The sequence below is a fragment of the Brassica oleracea genome, chromosome C1 (genome assembly GCF_000695525.1).
Source record: "Brassica oleracea var. oleracea cultivar TO1000 chromosome C1, BOL, whole genome shotgun sequence".
NCBI lineage: Eukaryota > Viridiplantae > Streptophyta > Magnoliopsida > Brassicales > Brassicaceae > Brassica > Brassica oleracea.
Window position 1 is genome coordinate 10,269,675 of NC_027748.1, and position 12,422 is coordinate 10,282,096.

The 12,422-nt window shown below is 36.4% G+C and overlaps 2 protein-coding genes across 2 annotated transcripts; one reads left to right on the top strand and one right to left on the bottom strand.

Annotated features, from left to right (window-relative positions):
- The first annotated feature begins 2,090 nt into the window (after positions 1-2,090).
- LOC106301822 lies at positions 2,091-5,359 on the top strand. Its single transcript, XM_013738338.1, has 4 exons — positions 2,091-2,758; positions 3,981-4,193; positions 4,294-4,371; positions 4,577-5,359. The coding sequence occupies exons 1-4, from the start codon at positions 2,177-2,179 to the stop codon at positions 5,201-5,203; spliced, it is 1,500 nt and encodes a 499-aa protein (XP_013593792.1). The 5' UTR covers positions 2,091-2,176; the 3' UTR covers positions 5,204-5,359.
- A 112-nt stretch (positions 5,360-5,471) lies between these two features.
- LOC106301686 (RHOMBOID-like protein 7) lies at positions 5,472-6,921 on the bottom strand. Its single transcript, XM_013738140.1, has 4 exons — positions 6,562-6,921; positions 6,007-6,334; positions 5,670-5,923; positions 5,472-5,574 (listed from the first exon to the last, which is right to left on the bottom strand). Exons 1-4 carry the CDS (start codon positions 6,819-6,821, stop codon positions 5,472-5,474), a joined length of 945 nt encoding a protein of 314 aa, XP_013593594.1. The 5' UTR covers positions 6,822-6,921.
- Positions 6,922-12,422: the final 5,501 nt, after the last annotated feature.

The following is a 12,422-nucleotide window of genomic DNA, read 5'->3' on the forward strand; positions in this document are numbered from 1 at the left end:
GTTGGCGTAGAAATACAACATGGTGATAGGGCTGTTCAATCCGGATATCGGTTCGGTTTCGGTTCGGTTTTTTCGGTTTTTCGGTAATTCGGTTAGTAAAATATAACTACCATTCTAAATCCATATTTACTTCGGTTCGGTTCGGTTTATATACCGTCGGTTTTCGCTTTATTCGGTTTTATACCAAAAAACATAATTCTTTATTTTGGGATCATATTATATGAATTTTAGAGTCTTGTTGTCAACACATTCATTTATTAAAAAATATTATAAGTTTAAATAAAAGAACAAAAATAAAAAATGTTTCTATCATCTAATAAAATAATCAAATCTATAATTAAAATCAAAGCCCAAAATTTTGATAATAAAAATAAAAAATAAAAAATAAAACAGAAGAACGAAGCACAAAAAATAAGTTATTATATTCTTTTATATTTAGCGTTCATTAAAGTCATGTTTTTTCTATTAAACACGAAACTCTATTCGTTTATAGATAAAAAAAATTGTGAAAAATTTCCAATAATTGTTATCATCAAATTTATAATCTTTATTTCAATTTAGTCAATGCTAAATTAAAGCAAAAAGATCAAAAGAAGACTAAGAAAATAAGAAGCATGTTTGCGATGAATTGTTATTTAATTATAGTTCAAGTGTTTTATAAATCAGGACTATTTTATTACTGTAAAAAAATGGTAATAGTTATTAGCAAAAAAATTAACTTATGATTTTCATATGTTGTTATAAAATATATACATATTTACATGTTTCTATTTTTTGATCGGTTTTATTCGGTTTATTCAGTTTTATCGGTTATATACCGAACCATATCCAAATCCTACGGTTTTTTAAAAATCATATCCATTCGGTTTGTATGGTATATACCAAATCCAAACCATATTATCTATTTCGGTTCGGTTCGGTTCGGTATGGTTCGGTTTTGCCATATTGAACAGCCCGACATGGTGGACATATAATTAAATCTATATAGTTGTCTGTATTTAGTTTTTTTTTTTTTTAATTTATGGTATCCAAGATCTCTGACATAGTAAAAATCCAGTATACACAACTAGTTTAAGTAGTCCCATCTCTTGTCGTAATATCTTCTAATGTCCATTGTGATTTAGGTGCTAAGGACAAATCTCGTAATGCTTATTTACTTATATATAAAAATTGAATATCTATATAGTTTTTCGTTCGTAGAATCATACAGCTATCACGAATAGTATTGCAGCCAAAAATAACCAGTCTATTGTTCCCTATAAAGTCCAAAATTCTAACATCTATATAAATCTGATGACAAAACATTTCAAATGCGTGATAGACAAAAGAGAAAGAAAACAAACAAAAAAACGAATACTATGAGAATTGTAATCCAACTTTGATTGCCATGTACACAAAACGACGGTGCAGCGGACGGCGCGACCCCGTTAAGAGACGAGAAACGGAGTAGGGACCATAAAAACGTGATGGTGATGGGAAAAAACGTTTTATTATCAGCCATTGGATTACGGTGCATCATCATCGGGTATGGGTCCGTATCGGATTATAGTGTGGTCCATCTCTAAGCAAAAGGTATTGACACTTTTTGTCATCTCTCTGTTCTTCGGAGTCACCATGATATTTTCAGATTCACATGACAAAAATATAATGTAACAACACATTCACTAAAATAAAATTTATTAGGTTACAGAGGGCTTGCATTAGATGTATTTATTGTTAAAGTGTAGATCAATAGATATATAACTATATAACACAGCTCACAAGGCAGAAGCGATTTTTTTTTTTGAGCAATAAGTAAATCTTTTCTTTTGACTCAAAGCTCACAGCTCACAGCTCACAATTAGTACCAAGTCAGAAGTGAATCTTTTTTTTTTTTTAGTCAGAAGTGAATCTAAAGTCTTGTTAATACAAGAACTTACACAACGCTCTCTAAATAAAATAATAAAAAGAGATTAACGAAATTTCCCGGGAAAAGAGATGGAGAGATTGTGATTCACACGCGCGAGTGAGGCGCGTGGTTCTTGTTAAAAAACACTGTTGTTCAACTGCTGCGACTACTTAACTCAAACAAGCTCTCACTTTATCTCCGCGCTCTCTCTCTCTCTCTATAAACTGAGCAAAACTCCGGCGAGAGGAAACGCCATCGTTTCATTCGTCTGACTAAAGTTTCCACACTATGGGTAAAGCTTCACGGTGGTTTAGGAATCTATTCGGTCTTAAAAACACCGAACCGGGTTATCCGGATCCATCCCTCGAGACGCCTTCTCGCTCTTACACAAAACGCCGATGGAGCTTCGTCAAATCCAAACGAGAAAAAGGAACCGCAACGCCGAATCAGCATCCTCCTCCTCCGTCGTCGCTACCGAACTCTACGCCTCCACCGTCATCATACTACCCCAAGTCATCTCCGTCTCCGTACCACCAATCGTCTCCGTCGTCTCAAGCACGGAGGCGGAAACAGAAGCCTGTGTGGGAGGACGAGGGTGACGACGATTCCGCCAAGCATGCGATTGCGGTGGCCGCCGCGACTGCTGCCGTTGCTAAAGCCGCCGTCACCGCCGCTAATGCCGCAGCTGCTGTCGTCAGGCTCACGAGCAAGAGCGGAAGGATTATGCGCAGTCCCGTCACTGCGAATTTTAGCAACGGATTCGAGGACGTGCCGGCGTATGTTAGCAAGTTCGACGGGCACGGAAGTGGCCGCGGCGTTTGTGAAGATCTTGCGGCGATTAAGATACAATCCACATTTCGCGGTTATTTGGTAAATTTTGTTTCTTCCTCTTTTATGATTTGTTTTGGTAATATTTATTTTACTCTTTGTTCCGAAGTTTTATTTAGAAATATACTATAGCTATTTTTTGTAGGTTTCATAATTTTTTTCTTATATATCTAATTTTTGCATAGGAGTATTAAAATAAAACTGTTATAGATTTCTTAAAAAAGTCGTGGGGATTAACGTCGATATAACATTTTCCGATGTCGTAAACCTTCTGCTGCTCCCTCTCCCCTAGACTAGTGTTTAGACACTAACCTTCTATATTCTCCATTTATTAATTTTGTTTTCATATTGGAGCACTTGAATATCCTTCGTAGTATAAAGTAATTTTTAATTTTTTTCCTGAAACCCAAAAAATATATTTGCTATTTTCCTTAATTTTTATATTCACCGGTTAGGTATTGTTTTCAGCTAAACCATTTGTTTAAATTGATTCCGGTTCGAACATTGTAGAGTTGCCGACCTTCAACAAGTTGAATGCTTTCGTTTAAATGTGAGGAAATAATATATATTTTACAGTCGAAAGTCATTACTGACCAAATTAAATGAAATATTTTCATAGAAATAGCCAGTGGAAGATCCAGCAAACATCAACCAATAAGAAGTAGTTGAAGTTTTGTTCTATTGGTTTGTGAATGTTTTCTTCTCTCGACCACTTCATCATTACATGGTGATGGTGGCTTGCTATAATTAGTCTATTAATTCCGTTCAATATAGGCTAGACGTAGCTTATATATATATGTACATTAATGTTTTAATGCAGGCCTATTGAACTTTATAGTTAATGGGTGAATCTTATATTTCTTTTTTTATTGGAGTGTTTAAGACAATAGTGTGTGTAAGACAATTCAGACACTCATCGACATAAAAGTCTTTCATTATTAGATGATTCATGTTTCCTATTGTGGAGAGAGTGACAATACATAGTAGTAATATGTAATGGTATAAATATCTTCATCATTTCATGTATTTAATTTTCTTGAATTCCTCTGAATGAATATTTGAAAGTTCAATCTCCCAGGGGTCAACTAGTTCTTTTTTTTTTGTCCTCCTTTACGCGCCAACTTATCAAAAGTAATGCGTATTTGAAATTCAATATGCTTTTGTGGTCCTATCCATAATAAGAGCTTGAGCTCAACACTCATTTAACTTTTTTAGAATTGATTTAGCTCTTTGTGATTTTGCTTTTTGATTTAACTTTTATCAGGCAAGGAGAGCCTTAAGGGCACTCAAGGGATTGGTCAGGCTTCAAGCTATAGTTAGAGGCCATATCGAACGAAAGAGAATGTCAGTCCATCTGCGTAGGATGCATGCTTTGGTTCGAGCTCAGGCTTGTGTCCGTGCCTCCCGGGTTACTGTCACGTCTGAATCCTCTTCTTCTCAATCCAACAACACCAAATCTTCTCACTTCCAAAACCCCGTAAGCCTGGTTAAACCACTCCTTAAGTTTGTTCTTAGTTAACCTAGAACAAGTCTTTTAATTCAAGGTTCCTCTTTAACAAATCTGTTTATCTATTAAGGGTCCACCAACGCCGGAAAAACTAGAGCATTCCATCTCTTCTCGCAGCTCCAAGCTCGGTCATTCTCATATTTTCAAGGTATTACATTTTAAATTTCCCCTCAATTAGTTGCTATTGGTCCCACTAGTATGATTTTTTTTTTGGTTTATTAGATGATATAAGTTACAAAATGGCTTAATTTCTCATTACCATGTTTGTTAGTTTTATTCATTTTACATTTCTTTTATCATAATTTGTGACTCCTATTACTACTTCAACTAAGAGATTGAGTTACACTTTTCAGAAGAACGGTTCTAAGGCAAACAACAACAACAGACCGTACGCTGGTGCTCACAGAGAAGTTTTCTCAGCCATGAACGAAGAAGAAAAGATCCTTGAAATCGACAGGAAACACAACAGTTCTTACACAAGACGCAGCAGACCGGACATGTTCTACTCATCCCACCTCGTCCTAGACAACTCAGGCCGGTCCGGACCAGTTTACTCAATGCCTTTTAGCCCGTCCTCGTCACATGAAGAGACTGTAAACCAGTTTTTCACAGCAGAGAACAGTCCTCAGCTATACTCAGCTACTTCCGTAAGCAAACGCAGTGCTTTCACGGCTAGTTCTATTGCACCGAGCGATTGCACTAAGAGCTGCTGCTACGCAGACCATCCAAGCTACATGGCTTGTACAGAATCCTCTAGGGCCAAGGCCCGGTCCGTTAGTGCCCCAAAGTCGCGCCCGCAGTTATTTTACGAGCAGTCTTCGTCGAAACGGTTTGGATTTGTTGACGTGCCATACTGTGGTGGTGATACGAAGTCAGGTCCGCAGAAAGGTTCTGCTCTGCACGCTAGTTTCATGAACAAGGCTTATCCCGGTTCAGGTCGGTTGGACCGTCTAGGGATGCCAATTAGTTATCGGTACTAAGAAAATATGAGGGACTGGTCTGGTTGTGATAATAAATCAAATGTAGAAGTGGAGAACCAGTTGAACCCGGTTTTGTTGTAGATCAGTATATTGAACATTTGCTGTTAACTATCTTTGTAGTTTGGACTAAGTGAATTATGCAAATAGAACATGTTTAATCATAACTTTTGAGTTTGACATATATAAAGCTTTAGAAAGAAATGAAAGAATCGGTTTAATTACAAAAGGAAATAAAATAATCTAACACTAAGAAAAAAAGAGAGATATGTCATGACCATTGAGATTTAACAGAGTAGCTAAGTTTATGGCACCAGTTACAATATCTGTTCAAGTTATCTCCTCTGAATAGTAACACCAACCCAGTAACAAACCTGCACATTGGTATATTCAAACCAAATACCGGTTTAGTAAGCAAATCGATGTGGTAATTAGTATCATGAAGGACTAAGAAAGTTCTCAGGCTTACCCGACCACAAAGACAATGGATGCAGCTATGCAAAGCACGAATTGACAAGTGTTGTACTTCGGTTTAACAATCGAACCGGGCATAAGAGAAACTCGGTTTTCCTCCCATTCGAACTGTGGATGAATCAAGAGAAGAAAACCGAGAAGAAAACCTCCCAAGAAACCTCCAATGTGAGCAAAATTATCAACAGGAGGAAGTGTCCCTAATCCTAAGTTAACACCAACTATCACCAAAAGCATTATCAGAGCCACACCCTACAAAAATATTCAGTAATCAGCACAATGCACTCAAGAGTTTCTTATGCTCAATGCAAAAAGAAGTTGGTTTGTGGGCATACCTTGTTGTCATAGGTAGTCCAATTGATTAATAATTCTGATAACATTGCTCCCAAGAGTCCAAACAAGGCGCTTGAAGCACCAACGGATATGGCATTCTGAAGAAACAGACAAGAGAGTATGCTCCCGCAGAAGCCTGACACAAGATAGATTGTCCCAACTCGAACAAAACCAAACTGCTGCTCTAGACGGAATCCAATGAAGGCGACACAAAACATGTTTGTTAGCAAATGGATAACACCGGCGTGCAACCACATACATGTTAATAGTCTCCAACCCTGACGCTCGTGAACTATTTTACCCCATGCCAAAGCTCCCATTTTCTCCAATCTGCAAAATTTTAATAGTTTAACTCAGAACCAAACCTATTAACTCAGAATGTTGTGTCTGAATTTGACATAACATAGCTCCTTTTCTCAAATAAAATGAAAAAAAATCTAAAAATATAATTTTATTGGGACGTTGACTAGATGTGGATAGAAATCTGAAATTAGAATTTTGATAACTTGAATCGCAAGGAAACAATGAAACCTAATTAAAATGATGGAATCACTAACGTAGAGGAAGAAGGACCGAGAAGAGGGTTCTTCTTGAAAGACTCAAAGGAGAAACGTCCGAGGAACTTTGCGAAACATCGATGGCTCTTGTGAGGGCAGTCGTTGGCGTACATCACCGAAATGAAAACGACGACGTTGGCAATCACCACCGTTGGGATCAACCACGACGTCCATCGCACGTCGGGGGTCGTTACGCCGCCATTACCGACTCTTCGCTCTGTTCCTCCTCCTTCAGGATCTTCCTCCGCCGTGGACAGCATCTCTCTATATCTCTCGTACTCTTGCTATAGCTTAATGCAATTAAGAACTCTGCATTTTTGCAAGAACTTTGATTGCTTCTGGAAAGAAAAATTCAACGTTGTTTTTCTTTACACAAGAACAAACCGCTTGAGACATGTAACTGTGCACAGAGAAAAATTGCTGTCATGTGTATTTTTTGTTTATTAAATCTGAAACGAATCAAATAGGCCAATTGTAATTATTTTTTTTCTGAAAAAATTTGATATGCATGTACGTGCTACAGTAAACACTATTTTATATACACAAGTAATGTTTTTTTATTGTGGCAATCCAGACATTATGAAATAATGTTTTTAAATATATTTTGGTAGAAAATTTAGAAGACATTTAGCTCAATTAGAGGATTCCCATCAACTAAGATGGCATGTTCGATTATTTGTCAGCGCGGTGGTACTATACCTTTCAAAAATAGAATTTTAAGGTGTTTTCTTGAATTTAGAGCACTGTTGGAAACTTAATATCAAAAGTTTATCCATAACAGTTTTTTTACCAAAGAAAATTAATATGATAAGGTTTCCTTCTAAATATGTAGGCATGGGCATAATATCCGTAACCCGAAACCCGAACTGAAAAAACCCGATCCGTATCCGATCCGAAATGTAAAAAATATCCGAATGGGTCTTGTAAGGTGGTACAAAACATATCCGAACCCGAAGTGTTATTAACCGAACCCGAAAAACCGAAAAAACCAAAAAATCCGAAAAGATATCCGAAGAAACCGATCCAAATGTCCAAAATAATATACAATATAATTATATGAAACATGAATATATACTTCAAATATTCAATTTCATATTTATTTTGATATGTTATCTAACAATAAGTATTTAGAATTTAAATAAGTACCTTAAATACTTAATTATATATAAATAAATATATATTTCTTATGTTTTACTTTTAAATTTTAGATTTTATTTCGGGTATATCCGAACCGATCCGATATAACCAGAATCCGAGTGATATATGATTACTTTATGAGTTCTATGATGTGATACAAAACCGATCCGAACCAGATGTGTTATATCCGAATCCGACTTGTACTTGCAAATTTACTAGAATGGGACCTATGAGGTGTTATAAAAAAGAACCAAAATCCGAAAAACCCGACCCGAACGCCAACGGGTACCCGAACGTCCAGGCCTATAAATATGTATGGAGGTGAGAATTTATAACCTGCTAGTCATTAAACAATAATTAGAAGATCCATAACCTGCTAGCCACTAAAAAAACAATTAGAAGATTCCTAAGCAAAGACATGTTCACATTATTTGTTTTGTAAATTAGAGTGATTGTAACAGAAATCTTGATATAATTATACATCAACAAAGGATAATAATCTATTACTATGACATGGATTTTTATGAACCTTAGTCGTATATATTCAAAAATTGTATTTTATGAAGGGGCAATTTGCTGAATATTCATAAGAGGCATAGTTATGAAGAATATACTCATTCTACAGTGTCATCTTTTTGATGTGACAAATTATGTCCGAAAGTGATGATTTTTTCCCTTAAAACACATGCGCGTGGGAAAGAAATGCGAGGTGAAAAGAAAAGGAAGGCAGTAGACTATACTATATTCAATGTAGTATGGTTACATTATCAAACACACAAATGACCTATAGTTACAATATGTTTATACTCTCCTATGTGTTGTTACATAAGCTCCAAGTGGTGTACCGTAGTTTTTGTGAGAAAGGAAAGCGGATCCAATATGAAAGCAGATGAAGAAAGATGCTTTATGAGACCTGGAAATTAATAAATTGTTGCAAAGTGCATTTGTAAGCTATTTTATATTACAAACGTTATAGTATTGTAGTTGTTATAAGCCATGTAAATCATAAGATGTAGGAGAACATACGATTTGCGGAGAAGTTGGTGTCACTGTCGTCGGAGTTGTCCATCTTTTCCAATTATAAAAACTTAATTATAGCATATCATATACTATACCACATTGTATATTTAAATGATATAGTCTTTTTTTTACTGGTTAAGAGTGTTTAACACCTTCTTAGCCATTATCAATTTCCAGTAATATAGTATTTGGTATGTAATTACTTGTAATTGCTTAGTCTTAATCAATAAATAAAAACTAACTAATTCATAAAATGATGCATAAACAAAATACAGTGAAACCTCTATAAATTAATAATGTTGGGACTAAACCAAAACTATAATTTTTTTATTAATTTATAGAGATATTAATTTATCGATATACTAATTGAACCAAAAACTCAATTTGGTACTATAAAATTATATTATTTTATAGAAATTTTTAGTGTACATTAATTTATAGAGTATTAATTTAAAGAGGTTATACTGTATAATAATAATACGTATCTCTTACCGTAAAGCCATATTTCTATTCTATGTTCACTAAATAAAATAGCACTAAACAGATTTGCAGAAAAAGAAGAATAACAAGGCGAAAAAGGGGAAATGATTAGTAGAGAAGAGAAACTAGTTCAGTTGCCAGAGTTGATGAGAGGAAGAAACCACTGCATAAGAAGGAAGAGAAAATGAGACGGTGGGAAACAATTAAAGAGATCACCAGTGGTGACGGTGGTGGAAGACAAAAACGATGGAGAAGGTGGCGCCAATGGTGGAAACGATGATGGTGGTGAATAGGGCTGGGCATCATTACTCGATACTCGCCTTATACTCGTGACTTGACCCGTATTCGCCTTGAAAAGCCGAGTACTTGCCGTTAGCAAGGCAAGTAATAAGTCAAAAAAATTTACTACTTGCAAGGACAAGGCAAATATCAAGTATCGTTTTATTTTTTAGTACTTGCCTCGTTACTTGTTACTCATTCTATAAAATACTTGTTACTTACTAAATAATACTTGTTACTTGCAAAAATAATTTGGAACATCGAAATAAAATGGAGGAACATTGAGTTTCATATGGTTTTATTTTCATTTTTGTCTATTTATTTGAAAATTTATGTGACTTTTGGATGTTAAAAATCTAGAATATGTGTTTTTTTATGTAATCAAGAGACAATTACTTGGTTTAGCAAGTAACAAGGCAATGCAAATTACTTGCAAGTATCAATTTTTTTCCAAGTACTTGTTTCAAGCAAGTCAAGTATCAAGTTGTAAAAAAAATTACTCGGACAAGGCAAGTCAAGTAGCAAGTAACCAAGAATCGGCAAGTACTTGCCTCGTGCCCACCCCTAGTGGTGAAGAATAAAATAAACGGCATCTGCGATGGTGGAAGAGAAAACAATGGAGACACTATGGTAGAAGCGGTAATAATGGCGAAAAATGAAATAATCGGTGACAACGATGGTGGTAATGGTAAAAATAGAAGTGACTGCGGCGGGAGAAAAACGAAATGATCGGAGATGGAAGAGATGAAATTATAAATAGAGAGAAGAAGAAAATGTATGGCGTGTGTGACACCAAAAGTAAAATATCAATTAATACATAATATACACAAAATATCATAGCTAAGCATTTGTTATGTGTAGAAACTTAATTTCTCATATCCAATGGACATATGACCTAATTTCTCTTAACCTTAGTCGTATTCAAAACTACTCCAGGTGCCAAGTCAGCAGTTCGTAATAGTATTAAAAACATTTCCATGTACAACGAGGCCTTTTTGTTTACACTTTCCTAATTCCTATACATGTTGAAAAAAACTTAAAAAAGAAATTTTGCAAAAGAAAAACAAACTAAAAATATACTCCGCTAGAAAACAACCTCTTCTGTAAAGTATATTCCCTCCGTTTCAAAAAGATTTATATTTTAGAAAAAACTTTATTTCAAAAAGGTATATATTTTACATTTTCAATGCATAAATTAATTGTAAATTGTAAACTTTAAAAAACATAATGGTGTTTATAAAGATTTTATTGGTTAAAAATTGTAGGGAATAATTGATAACGGAAAATAATGCATTAATAATTAAAATTTGATATGTTTTTTTAATAAATGGGAAAAACTTAAAACATATATCTTTCTGAAACGGAAGGCGTATTTTAATGCATTAATATCAACATAAAAATCTATAATATAATGAGACAGTTCTCTTTTTCCTGAGGCGACACGTGAGCAAGTTCTGGGGCCCACCAAAATCAATTTTCTTCATTATTTTTTATTTTCAAAAATCAATTTTCTTCAATGTAAAACAAAATCAAAGAGTTGGAGACTTCAATTGTTTAACGTCGTCCACCAGCATCAACTCCATTATGTCATCCATACACTTCATCTCCCCCCTTGACTCCACCTATATAAACTCCTCCGAATCCAAATCTCCTCTACTAGTTTCCATGGATATGAGAAGGTCAGATTTCTAGATCCAAAGCTTCGGATAAATCTAGCACCAAAGCTGCGGCAATATCGACCAGCACATCCATGGCTAAGAATCCAGCGAATCGCCACCAAAGCTCCAACTAAATCGACCACTGATTCCATGTATAAGAAAAAGGGGTTGCTTGGCTCCATCTACAGCTCTGATGAGAAGGTATTGTTCCGACAAGCATCTTATATTTGATCTTAATTTTTTTTTTAAAACTTCGATGATCTAAATCTTCTAACTTTGATTGCAGAATTCGGTGATCCATGGATTTATTCCTGCTGCTCTCATCACTCACTACTGTAGGAGATGGATTACACCCCTCCACAAGGCCCATCGAATAACAGGCCCTAATCCAGCAAGTTGGATCAGTTTGGTCGGTTCGGCGGCCAAACGTATCGGCTCGACCTTAGAGTGCTTTTAGCCGGTCGAGTAAGCCGACCAGAAGTACCCGGCTTGGAGAGAATCTTGTCCAGGCCCGCGTACTCGGTCTCTCGCATCATGGCCCAAAGAGATATGAAATTAGGGCATCAGGGGCGAGAGTCCTATAAAAGGTGAAAGGGAAGCAAGAAGAAGGGGACTTTTGGACCATTGAACAGACTGAGCGGCTAGATCTAGGGTTTTAGGCTATCTCTTTGATCTCGTTACTCTCTGATCTTGTTGCTCTTTCATCTTCTTGTCACTCTTGTAACCCTTCAGACCAAATCTAAATAAAATGTCTTTAGCCATCTCATTTCTGAATTCTTTCATCTTAGTCGACTGAATCCCGTTCAAACAATTGGCGCCCACCGTGGGGCTGACTAAAGTAACGTTCTAGATCTACATGGTTCAAGACGATGCCACCTTCGGCGCTGCGGGCGGAGAACCAACCCCTACGCCCGAAGCCGCGCCACCCATCATCGTAGATTTCATGAGCTCTATCATGGCTCGACTTGCTCGTCAAGACGAAGTCCAAAAGACGACCAACGACAATTTAGCAGCTTTGGTCGAGGCCCTCACAGCTCCCGACGGCCAAACAAGCCATCCTCAGCAGATATACCGTCGCCTCTTTAACACCAACCCAACGGCGACCGGAGTCGACCATATCTCAGACGACTCGGAGCCTAATGAAAACCTTCTCGCCGACCACCCCCCAGTAGGTTCTGATCTGCGACCATACGCGAGCTCGCTGAGCTCAAACTCAGCTTCCAACAAATGAGTGAGAAGATCCATCAAGTAACCAGCGCGGCCCCGCAAATCGAGAGCGTCCTCGCC

Coding starts and splice junctions, on each gene's coding strand:
- LOC106301686 (XM_013738140.1), bottom strand. CDS start 6,821: ATGCTGTCCACGGCGGAGGAAGATCCTGAAGGAGGAGGAACAGAGCGA. Junction 5,924..6,006: donor GGACTACCTATGACAACAAG/GTATGCCCACAA, acceptor ATATTTTTGTAG/GGTGTGGCTCTGATAATGCT. Junction 5,575..5,669: donor TCCATTGTCTTTGTGGTCGG/GTAAGCCTGAGA, acceptor ACCAATGTGCAG/GTTTGTTACTGGGTTGGTGT.
- LOC106301822 (XM_013738338.1), top strand. CDS start 2,177: ATGGGTAAAGCTTCACGGTGGTTTAGGAATCTATTCGGTCTTAAAAAC. Junction 2,759..3,980: donor CCACATTTCGCGGTTATTTG/GTAAATTTTGTT, acceptor AACTTTTATCAG/GCAAGGAGAGCCTTAAGGGC. Junction 4,194..4,293: donor CTTCTCACTTCCAAAACCCC/GTAAGCCTGGTT, acceptor TTATCTATTAAG/GGTCCACCAACGCCGGAAAA.